This window comes from Dermacentor albipictus, chromosome 1, assembly GCF_038994185.2.
Source record: "Dermacentor albipictus isolate Rhodes 1998 colony chromosome 1, USDA_Dalb.pri_finalv2, whole genome shotgun sequence".
NCBI classification, from domain to species: domain Eukaryota; kingdom Metazoa; phylum Arthropoda; class Arachnida; order Ixodida; family Ixodidae; genus Dermacentor; species Dermacentor albipictus.
The window spans coordinates 281,374,341-281,387,064 of record NC_091821.1 but is presented as its reverse complement, the minus strand read 5'-3'; the positions used below and the strand labels follow the sequence as shown (position 1 = coordinate 281,387,064).

At 48.5% G+C, this 12,724-nt stretch overlaps 1 protein-coding gene across 4 annotated transcripts in view; it reads right to left on the bottom strand.

Moving 5' to 3' along the window:
- Vps8 (vacuolar protein sorting 8) overlaps window positions 1-12,724 on the bottom strand; it is a 962,017-nt gene that overhangs the window by 776,746 nt on the left and 172,547 nt on the right. For all 4 annotated transcript variants that reach the window (XM_070531351.1, XM_070531354.1, XM_070531353.1 and 1 more), the window contains exon 7: window positions 5,836-5,922. In XM_070531351.1, coding sequence (XP_070387452.1) covers window positions 5,836-5,922 — 87 coding nt within the window. The remainder of the gene's footprint in view (window positions 1-5,835; window positions 5,923-12,724) is intronic.

Below are 12,724 nucleotides of genomic sequence, written 5' to 3'. Positions count from 1 at the left end.
CATCCTGCCTCATCTTAATTCTCTTGACATTGACAACATTCTGTTCATTGAAGCCCTCCAAGAACTCGGCCTCTGTCAGCTGAAGCAAATCATCATCAGAGACAACGCCACGGGTGGTGTTCAGAGTGCGGTGTGGAGTTACTGTCAATGGAACATCCCCAAATGACACTAGACTGGGCAACTTTTCGTATTGTTTCTGATCATGCAGCTCTAAGAGGAGATCACCACTTGCCATCCTTCATGCCTTGTAGCCTGGACCAAGGACATCAGTTAAGGATTTGGAAACTAGAAAAGGGGAGATATTTCGTACTTTCTTATCTGATTTTTCTGAGTGAATGACATGATATCACGGAAAGTTCAGCCTTTGACGTCCAAAGAACTGGAACACATCTTCGGTGCGCCCTCTTTACTGAGGGTGATCAGGAAGTGGAGGAAAGGAACTTGCCATAGAAAAATGTAGTGTTCGGCAATAATGCCAGCCACCCACCATGGAGCCCTACAAGGGGACGCTACAGGAGCTGCAAAACAGGTCCTGCCAACGCCAGCTGTGCGTCATCACTATAACCAAATATGAAATAACCTAGGTTGGCTATTCACACAAGGTTAACCCTTGCTGCCTGGAAAATTGGAAGTAAAGGGAAGCCAGGAGAAGACAGGAAAGATGGAAAGTGAGAAAAAGACAAAGGTTGGAGGGAGAGAGAGACAGGAAAAGGCAACTACCGATTTCCCCTGGGTGAGTCAGTCCGGGGGTGCCGCCTATGTGAAGCAGAGGCCAAAGAGTGTGTTGCCTCCGCCGAGGGGCCTTAAAGGTCCAAATACCTGACATCGGCTCAACCGCCAGGATCCCCCTTTCCCCAGACACGGCTACACGCGGGATGGTCCAACCCTCGTGCGCTCGGGTACGTGGTGTCACAACACACCAAACGCCTGCTGACATAGATGCCCCTGTGGGGTCTAATTACAGTGAAACCTCATTAAACCGTAGTTGGCCAGAGCTCGGAAAAAGTATGTAGTTAACGTTAGTGCTGCTTAACCGAAATAGCATGAGATTGCCCAATTACCTGTCAGAAACCGAACTCGGAAAGAGTGCAATGAAAGGGCAAAAACATGCAGTATTTATTCACTTCGTGGGACAAAAGTTCGTTATTTTCGTTTGATGCCGCAGCGGCCTAGCAGCGACGCCGGCGGCCTCAACCTTACTGAAGCCGAGAGCCAGCTTTTCAGCCAGCCTTCTTTTCCCGGCTAACACTCGCATGGCAGATTCCTCGTTGGCACTGCATATTCTCCGTGCATGGGCGCAGTAGCGCTGCACAAGACGCAGGGTGCCTTTTTCATGGCAGGGTGCTGTTCTCGTAAAGACGATTGCATTCATAAGGCTGACGTAATGCGCTGCTTCTGCCACAGTCGGGCCTGAATCACCCATACTGTCGCTTTCCGTGTCGTCTTCATCACTGTTGTTAGGCAACACTTCGGCAAAAGAGGCAACGATGGCGAAAAGTCAGACCCCACAGCCGACATCTTTTCACTGTTGCAGCAGCACTGCCGAGCAACTTCTTGGCATTCCAAATGTCACACACTGTAGACAACGGTAGATCCCTGTCGTGTGCCAGCACGGACTTCGTGCCACGTTTGATGGCCCGAACGATGTCCAATTTTTCTTCCATGCTGAGCACCCGGTGTTTTTTGTCCAAGCTTCAGCATGACACGAGTCCTTGCTTGCACGACGCCGAAATGATGTTGATGTGGTTTCACATGCAAACACACAGGGCGCTTGGAGGCCGTTGTTCCGATCTCTGAGGCTTGTTGCTCTGACGGGCCACCCAATGAGGACAACGAACTGCCATGTTTGCGCAACGAAAAGTGGAAACACAACCTGTTAACTAATATGTACGCAATAAGCTGTTACAATTTATATGGATACAAAACGCATAATTTTCAATGGCTGCTGAGTCAGGGATTTGACTTTACTACTTCTAAAACGGAACTACTGTTTAAGCGGGTACGGTTTAGTGAGGTTTTATGGTACCACCAAACAGTAAAAAAGTACTGGAGATAGTACTATTGGTTGTGTATTAGTGATATTATGTTATCGATACTATTAATAGCATAAAATCTTCTTCATACTTCATACACTTCATACAATAACTTCATAACATGTTGGCCATGTTTTCCTGCATGCCTCAAACCATGCACTATGTACATGGCAGTAATGATCGTAGAGCCCCGTAGCACGGTTGAAGAACATGAGAGGTGTATTAACTGCGCAGGGACACCATGGAGAGAGCACCTCCATAACATGCTATAGTTTCTCGTGCTCACCAATAGATGGCAGGACTAATTCAGGCCTTGCCTTGAACAATGCACAAATAGGTAAATGAAAGTATTAAATACTTGTTTTTAGTTGTTTTAGTAGTAATAGTTGTTTTATTAGTTTTTTAATGTGTTTTGCAGCAATTTTTGGTGCTTTTAGCCCATAATGACAAAAAATATGCTTAGCCCACTGTTGTAAAACAAGGTACAGGTTTTGAAAGAAGTTCAGTAGTTTCCGAGCAAAAAGACGAACATCTATAACAGTGGAAGCATGCTATACCCAGAACAGATCACACCCGTCAGTTGACAGAACATGTTAGTAAAAGATGTTTCGAGCCCAAACGTATACTCAAGGACAGTAAAGTACATGGACACATTATGATGAGCTTGCCGCACCACTTGTTTAATTATTTATAACAGAGTATGTTGTTGAAAATTATGAGTTATGAGAAATGAAACCTTTTGAAGCCAGAAGGATGATGTTTAGGCAAATCCATGTACTACCCATCATCCCATGCTGGCTGAACCACCCCACTTGCAGCTTCCGTAGACACTAGAGGCAGCGTTACCTCTAGTTACTATTATATGAAACTCTATAGGTGACACAGACAGTCAACAACAGGTGGACCGCATGTAACGATGTGATGGGTCACAGCATGCTTAGGTGGCTGTGCAAGGGCCGGGCTTCGTGAGCGAGATTTTGGAACTTCGCGACCAGGTTTTCAAATGGACAACACAGGATGAATATGTGTATGCCGGTGAGCGCAATGTCACAGAGCCCGCCCGAGATGGAGAGGCGGGTCATGCTGTCATTAATGTGATGACGGCGCATGCTGACGTCCAAGTCATAGTGTGACAGGAAGTCGGATTTAATGGTGGGATGGCGAACATCGGCTATTATGAAGACACAGTGAAATGTGCAACGCTGGCCCAGGTCAACAGACAATTAACGGAGGCCGTACGTGGCTATCGATGAAGAGTTAGTGGCACTTAGCATTCGTCCTGTGGACCTGGACTGGCTATCTGCATTGGTAGGTGGTAGCATACATCTGCACCCGTGTCCGTGAGGAACCTCGTAACGGAGATCTGATCCATAATCATGAAGAGACGACCAGGTTGAGAAACAAGGTCACAGGCCGCTATCGTTGGCCGTTTCCCGATCAGCTGCAAGGTGAAGTACATTTTCTGGCAATGTGCTGGAACATCCTGTGGTACTAGCAGATTCAAGAGGTACTCAAATGACAAGGATTCGTTGCGTGGAGAAGAACGATGCCTTGGGCAGGGAGAGTGCTGGTAACGTGACAGCGTCTGGAGAGCGGCTATGGCAGCAGAGAGTTGGTCGATGCAATCCTCTAACCTTGAAACAGCACACGTGTCTGAGGTCTCAGAGATAGCAGTTACAGTTGGCGGGACAACCTCATAGATAATGTCAGCCAAAGCAGCAAGACGATCTAGGGACAACTTGTCTGCAGCAGCCAGAATGAAGCGGACGGACTGGGGCATGTGCTGTAGGAACAACTTGAGCAAGGTGTTGTGCACGTTGATGTTGCTGTCACCCAAAAAGCCGCCGCATGCTAATGAGCAGTTGTGAAAGTCGCCAGTCGCCAAGCTGTCCACCAGAGAGGAGCTGCAGGAGGCGCATGCACTTGGTTAGCATTGTGGTTCCAGAATCTTCTGCTTGAGTCTTTGGTAGGGTGTGTTACCCAGTGACTTGGCATTAGCATCAGCCACATCTTGAGCCACATCTGAGGGTGGAGATGAGAAGAGGTGGTAGTACCATGTGGTCTCCAAGGTAATGTGGTAAAAATGGAACTGTGCCTCCAGCTGAGCAAACCATACTTCCACAGTGTTTGGGCAAAACGGCCACATGTGAAGCTGGACCATTGCCTCAAACGCTTTTGCGTGGGTGGCTAGTGGAAATCGGTGAGTTCGTGTCCGAGTCCGGAGTCGACACTGCAGGAATGGCCCACCAGGACAATACATCTAACTCCAACACCTAACTGCCAGCAATGTCGTGTGCATGCCACGAACCATGCATCTTTATTCTCTTCTTCCTCTTATGCTTGCTCATTCTGAAACACTCCTTAAGCTACCAGAAGAGGGTGCTACATGTATGAAGGTGCTGGTGAGACCGTGTCAGTGCACTGAGCAGCAAGTCGTCCGCGCCATCAAGGCTGAAGATGAAGGAGACGCTAAACGTTGCCAAGGCAATCGCCACGAAGCAAGGTTGAATGGTTTGGAAGTGAATTCGTGATGATCGAGGCAGTAGCAATGCCATGGATGTTGAAGGCATCAAATGGAAACGAGATACTCCTGTGGTTAAAGACAGTGTCGGAGGGTGCAAACAGGACTGTAGTGCCAGAAATGTCGGCACAGGACACAAGGACATGGGAGGCACTGTAGGGCGGTATGTCGGTATTGTCGGCAACAAACAGCTTGTCCAATTGAGTATTGTCTGAAATGGCAACCAACATGGAGAAAGCCACCTCAGCATGGGCACAGTCAATAACAGCATGACTCCAAGACCGAAAATCTCAGCCGAGGATGATGTCATGCGAACAAGCAGGCAGCATAAGAAACTCGATAGTACACAAGATGTCTTGAATTACGATGTGGGCTGTGCACAAAGTTGAAGGCTGAATATGGTTTGTACCGGTGGTGCAAACAGACAATCCTGTTGACGTCGTGGTAACCTTCCTAAGTAAGTGGGAAAGTTTTATATCATTAAGAGAAACAGCAGTACCAGTGTCCACAAGTGCAAGGGTAGAAAAACCATACACAAAAACCTCAATGAGGTTTGGCGGAGAAATTCAAGGACTTGACTCTGAACCACAATGCAGTTCATGCTTCGGGAACTGCAGGATCTGGTTTTCTGCATCTGGAGGGCAGGGACAGCAACGCATAGTTAGAGGGCGACATCCTAGTGATGGAGATCTGTGTCGTTAGTGAGTTTTTACTGCAATTTACACTGCCCAAAAAACTACTAGCCCTAATTTGTGCAATACCCTAATACCTTGCTATTGCTGCAAATGTTTCACCCTTTGGGCAGAAACACCATGTAGAGTATTGCTTTCCTGGAGGAGTTTCAAGCATATCAAGAAAAAAAAGGCAAAAATCAGAAATTACCAGATGATTGCATGCCATGTTTCCTGATGCCATGTTGCAAGCATTTTAGTCTGAATGAATGTCATAAAACAGTTACAAAGAACACCTGAAATACTTGCAAAGATGCAAATATCTCCTATGAATGTATATAAGAAATGATTTGCCCTTTTAATGAGCTGTTTATAACATCCATGTGCAGAACTGATTTCATCCAGACATGCAAAAAATGATTTGTTTGGTGATTGCTCTCATTACAATGGCTATTGCCATCTTTTCTTTCGTATCTCTTCCCCACACACGTGGTGCTGCTCCTTCTCTATGTGGAGCATAGAAAGGTTAAATTTTTCAACAAGATTACAATTCTTTAAACAATTCCGAGCCAGCAAGGTATCCTTCAATAAAACACAATAGACAGCCCACCTTGACATGCAGGATGGCCATCTGTGGCGGGTGGATGTCTGCAATTGTGCGCAGCAGTTTTCCATTGGTCAGGTCCCACATGGTCAGCTGCACATACAAGTTGTAAATGACATAAATATGCAACCAGGTCAAAACTCCCCTCAGGACATTTCAAAGGTATAAGCAATGCCTCTACAACAATGCCAATCCATATCATTTACTACTTCGAGCTACATACCTCCATTTACCTGCAGCCATGTTCATTCAGCTTGGTAATGCAGTCGGCACTGTTGCACAGAAATTGTGCCCCTAAAGCTAAGGATTCCTGCCCAGTTCGCACCAGCCAGCCATACCTGCCACAGACTAACCAGAGTTGCCAGTGCTCTATAATGATGCCATCAAAAATAGCAGGCAGCAGCTTGCAAAATGACACATGAATCAGAGAGAGAGAGAGAACATTTATTTGAACCATCGAGGTCGTTGCTCTTGAGGTTGGGTGGGTGGTGTCCTCATCCCAGGACTCCACTGGCCATGGCTGCTCGACTTGCTGGACGAGAGCTTCTTGTCCCACCAGATTATCGCCAGTCAGCTGTACCTCACACCGTTCAAATGACGTGCTAGGCGTCTTGAAGTGTTGAGGTTTGCCCCCGCACCTACACAAGATGTGAAAGTGTAGGGCATGTATCACCGCACCAGGGGTAGATGCCGTGATATGTTTGTAGGTACATTTTGCTGTATCTGTGTAGGTTTGGGAATGTGTGAGTCTGAATAAGTCTGAGAGCTACTGCCTCTTCAGTGCTGAGCTTTCTGTGAGGGGGAGAATAAATCCTGCGGTTGAGTCCCTGGATCTCGAGTCGGTCGCAGTAATTGGATGGCAGGGGCACGAAGGTAAAGGGTGGGGATTGACGAGATGATTGGTTTTGCCCCGCTTCATTGATTAGCGCTCGAGCTAAGGAGTTCACCCTTTCGTTTCCCTCCAGTCCCACATGGCCTGGCGTCCATGTGATTTGATAGGATTCCTGCAGCTTCGGGCTTAGAACCTGAGCCGCCAGCAGCGGTGTTCGTCCATTGGTAAAGTTACGGCAGGCCTGTTGCGAGTCGGTAAAGACACGGACTTCCCTGCCTACCCTGTCTTGTTGCTTTATTACTAGTGCCACGGCTATGGTGTCAGCTGCAGCTGGGGTCTCTGCCCTGACGGAGGCCGCGAGGGTCAAGGAGTTGTCTCGCCCGTTTCCGGCGGCTACCGCGAAGAGGCCCCCTACAGGGTACACCGCGACGTCTACGTACATTACATAAGAGTCACCCTTGAATTGTCGGCGCTGTCTGTCGATGTGAGCCTTGCGTCGTCCTTTATGGAGTTTATGACTCATGTGCTATGGTGGGGTTCGCCTTGATCTTGCCTCTGACCTCGGGTGAGAGTGATCATTGCCCATCAAGGGCACGGAGCTCCGTTGCCATTCCGGTCCGGTGGAGGATAGCTCTGCCCGCTGCCGTGTTCTGTAATCTGGCTTTTTGCGAAGCCCTAACCAGGTCCGAAAGCTCAGCGAAGGTGTTGTGGATCTCGAGGGCCGCTAACTTCTCATTTGAGGGGGTGACAGGAAGACCCAGGGCTGTTTTGTACGCGCCTCTGATGATGGCGTCGACTTGTTCTTGGTCGCGTTTGTTTAGCGAGTGGTAGTGCTACGGCATGCTATACGTTACTCTGCTGATCATCAAAGCCTGGGCGAGGCAAAGCGTGTCCTCTTCTCACATGCCCTTGCGGCTTTCTGTTATTTGTTTGATAATCCGCGAGATCTGGTTGGTGGCGGACCTTAGGGTTTGGATGGTGTGGGAGGCTTTCAGGTTGCTCTCGGTCCAAAAACCCAGAATCCTAGACTTATTGCTTTCCATGATCTTCTGGCCCTCTAGATAGAGGTTGATAGGGCCGGGGCACTTGTAGATTCTTCCTTGGTGCACCAGGATTACCTCAGACTTCTCGGGCGCACAACACATCCCGCTCGTCGCAACAAATCTCTTCACGGCCGTCGCGGCCTCCTGAAGGGTCACCTCTTTTCGCGCGAGGGAGCCCTTGGTGGCCCTGAGCGTGATGTCGTCTACGTACAGTGCGTAACCTAGGTCCGGAATCTTCCACAGCTCTTTGGTCAGCGCTAGCATCGCGACGTTGAAGAGAATCGAGGAGACTATCGCCCCTTGCGGCGTTCTTTTGTTCGGCACATCGATCGTATCCGATCGAGTCTGGCCTCTTCCGATGTTTGCCATCTGGATCGTCAGGAACGATTTGACGTAATTAAAGATGCGCTCCCCACAGCTGATGTCATTCAGTCCCTTGAGAATGGCCTCGTGAGAGATGTTATCGAAGGCCCCTTTCAGGTTGAGTACAAGCAGGAGGTGTTCTCCCTTCGGGATGCCCTTGAGAACGTCTCCGCTTAGGATTAGGAAAGCATCTTGCACAGGAAGTCCCGACCTGAAGCCAAGCACGGTGTGCGAGGTCACCATCCTCTATGTAGTGTTGGAGGTGGGTTTCAATGACCCTCTTGTACAGCTTGCCGAGGCACTAAGTCAGCGAGATGGGACGCAGGGCGTCGATTGCAGGCTTCTTGGCGGGTTTAGCAATGGTCACGATTCCCGTGTGTTTAAACTCGTTCGGTATGTGGCCCTTCTCCAGAGTTCCTCGTTTAGGTATTCAGTCAAGTCCAGGATGTGCATCGGGCTCAGGTTTCTAATCATGGCATTGGTGATTTTTTCAACCCCCGGAGCAGTGTTGCGATGTGAGGCTCATGCCGCGGCATACACCTCTTCCTCCATGATTGGAGCGTCCAGTTCTGGTCCTGGTTCCTCTTCGTATATTAGGAGGCAGGATTGTATGGGGTCGCTACCCAGGTATCCGGTTTTTAGTGTGTCAATCAGATCCTAGTTGTTGCCGGGGAACTTGTGAGTGATTTCTAGAAGCGTCCGACTGGTTGACACATGAATTAAAGATGGTGAGTTTGCAACTCATCTCAACGAGTGATAAAAGAAATAAAGCTAGCACAATGTGTCAACTGTGATTAGGGCAAGGTATGCTACGCACAGCTAGTAGCTAATAAAAATGATACTCTGTGGCACAAGGCGCCACCATATCATTGCTGCTTCTCAAGTACTCTGGAATTATCATGCAAAGGAAGCTTGTCCCCCACAAGCCAACACCTGTATTAAAGGGTGGTGGTGAAGTCACAAAACAAGTTTTGATGGACACAAGTGGCACATTAGGCCACAGCAGTTGTGTTTATGATGGAGAAGTGCGGCACAGGAGGACAACAACAGGCAAGGAAGAGGAGCAAGGATTCGCTATGACGCACTAGCAGGTCAAAACATAGCCAAAAGAGCCATATTTAGGCCCCGAAGTCAACAATTTGACAACCAGGGTGGCCAGGAATCAAGCAGAATCTGACTTGTACTAAGTGGCACTACAGCCCCTCATTAAAGAGAACACACTGAGCACCTAGATGAATTCACCAAAAGCAAACTATACCTTCATCTAAGTGAACAGCAGTCAATAGAGACACCTATAATCAGACTGCTGGCTACTGATTACACTCTGACGCCTGATGGAAAATAGAATAAATTATAACGACAAAGAATAGGTTTTCCTGCTCAATTCAATCTGAGTGCAAGCTAAAACTTGGTCCATGCACCAGTCTATCTAACTCCCACATTCAAGCCATGCCACACGGCTTCATTCACACACCAGCTAAAGGGCGATGCCAGGGAGTGAAACTTTTTTTTTAAATTTCATTCTTTAGATTTTGACTGCCAAATCTCACTTCAACATTAAATTTTCATGTTCTCAGATAAATTATTCTCATGAAGGCATGGTAGCTGCAAGGATTTGATTTCTCCATTGATGCTCTATAAGGTGCATTCATAAAGTTCATATTGTTATGGAAGGATGACAGAAGAGAGAGAGGAAGAAGAAGATCGCGAGACGCTGGCTGCTGCATGTTGTTGCTGGTCAGCCATCTTGACCACATTGACTTTGCTTGTATATATACTGTAAATATAGTCAGTCTATACTCCCAACCTCCCCGTAACATATTGGCGGGAGGCGCGGGGTACCACGGCTAGAAACGGAGCTCCACAGTGGACGTCACATCACCGTCCTCACCATGAAGGATGGTGAGCACTCGGGATCGGCGTCGTTGCCACCTCCAATGTCACCATAACCCGCTACGACACTGTCCCCTTCGGTTGTTGTTCTGCAACCCAAGGATACCGAAACTTTCCGTGGGACTGATGGTGCCGATGTTGAGGAGTGGGTGGCTATGTATGAAGGTGTGAGTGGAATCAACAGATGGGACCCTACGCTCATGCTAGCTAACCTGTTGTTCTACCTAAGAGGCATGGCAAAGGTGTGGTTCGAAAACCATGAAGAGGAGCTGACCAGCTGAGACCAATGCAAAGAGAAGTTAACAGAGTTGTTTGGCAAACCAGCCGGCCGTAAAATTGCCACAAAGCAGGAACTGGCCTCTCGTGCCCAATCCCCCACAGAGTCCTATGTTTCGTATATCCAGGACGTGCTGGCGCTTTGTTGTAAAGCCAATCATGACATGACCGAAGCTGAGAAGGTAGGACATGTGCTCAAGGGAATGGCTGACGACGCCTTTAATCTGCTCATGTGCAAAAGCTGCTCTACAGTTGATGCTATCATCAAAGGGTCCTGCACCCATTCACCAGACTTCCCAATACTGCCGCAACCTCGACGTGTGAAGATCAGCCCGCACAGCAGCATGTGTTGCCATCAGAGGACGTGGTGCGAATCGTTCGACGTGAACTGGACGCGATGGCGGACGCAGCTTTCTGTTCGCATAGCCCTGACGCTACCCCTATTACAGTTTCTTCGTGCGAGCCATCGTTCGACAGGAACTTGAAAACTTTGGCCTACATTCTGTTTGTGCTGTCACCAACCCCAGAGCCAACGAACTCCCTTCTACTATTTTCGCTACACCCCGACGATTCTCTCCGCGTTATCATAACCCGACTGAGTGGAGAACCGCGGACGACCAGCCGATATGGTTCACCTGTCGCCGCATTGGTCATGTCATCAGATACTTTTGCAACTCGTGGCCCTCAACACCTCGCATGCCGACCAACCTGAGCCGTTTTAATGGAAATGCCCGCAATGTTTCACCCACCGCCGAGTCTAATAGTGCCGACAACTCTGCTAGGAACGCGTGGCACAGTCGCTCACCATCACGGCGTGGACACCAGTCTCGCTCACTGCAAACATGTCGCCCATCGTCCCGTTTGCCGCAGCCACGTCGCCTTTTGTCCATTATCGCTTTTGGCCACACCCTTTCAGAAAACTAAGAAATGCAGCCATCGGAGGTGGTACTGCTTTGCCCACTACTGCAGCAAATCCTGTGTCTGTGCCCACAAAGAGAAGTGTAATTGACATTAAAATAGACTGCTTACCTGTCCAAGCACTCGTTGACACGAAGCTCAAATATCTGTAATGAGTGCTAGCCTACGTAGACGTTTAAAGAAGGTCCTCACCCCAGCAGCTGCCCGAGTGCTTCGTGTGGCCGACAGCAGCGTGCTGTTTGCACTTGGAATGTTTACTGCACGCATAAGTATAGCCACCGCCCTACTTCTGTTCTCTTCGCTGTGATCGACAACTGCCCTCATGACATTATCCTTGGAATGGACTTTTTATCCCATCATTCCGCTCTCATCGACTGCGCAACCTGCATTCTTCAGTTGGAACTGCCTCAAGTCACCGATGCTCTGAGCACCGCTCCACCACACTTGCGTTCGCCTCAAGATGTGCGTCCGTCACCCGAGGCAGACACTTACGTCGCTTTGAACACACAGCCACAGATTCCCGACGGTGAGTATGTCCTTCGTCCCATCATCGACGTGCTTTTCAACCGGAATGTTGCTCTTCCGCATACGCTGGTGACTATTACTAATAGCAACATCGTTCTTCCGCTTCTGAATTTCAGCCTGTGCCCTCAAGCGCTTCCAGCCGGCATGTTCTTGGCCAGCGTTTCTAATACTTCCGAATTTGACATTGAAAGTCTGAATGCCAAGAGCAGTTTCTTAGCACCATTGCAGCTCACAGCTCTGGTTCCCTAATGGATGACTTGGCGAAGATGATTGCAACTTACCTCACCTTTGCGCAGGCCACGGACATACGTCTCATCCTTGAATCGTACCTTGACATCTTTGATTTCAGCGACACGCCTTTAGGAAAGACATCTGTTGTTCACCAACATATCAACACTGGAGACATGAATCCTATTCCTCGGCGTCCCTATTGTGTATCGCATGCTGAACGTCAAGTCATCCAATCAGAAGTGGACAAAATGCTCCACAAAGGAGTCATCGAACCATCAGCCAGCCCTTGGGCTTTGCTTGTCTTAATGAGAGCAGCATTCCGGGCAAGTTGGTAATCCATTACTCAAATGATATTGCACAACAAAAACGACATGGACGTGAGAGGACGACACACCAAGCGCAAACTTTCAACTCCATTACTCAAATGATATTGCGCAAATTTTCACTCCATTACTCAAATGAATTGCTCAAGTTTGCGCTTGGTGTGTCGTCCTCTCACGTCCGTGTCGTTTTTTCGTTGCGCAATATCATTTGAGACTTTGCCTGTCGTCCTTGTGAAGAAAAAAAAAAGATGGTACCTGGCGTTTTTGCGTCAATTATCGCCATTTAAACAAGATCACCCGAAAAGACGTCTACCCACTACCACGCATCAATGATGCCTTGGACTGCTTGCACGGGGGTAAATAGTTCTCGTCCATCAATCTTCGATCTGGCTACTGGCAGATTTCGGTTGACGAAATGGACCGCGAGAAGACGGCCTTCATCACACCGGATGGCTTATATCAGTTAAAAGTCATGCCCTTTGGCCTATGCA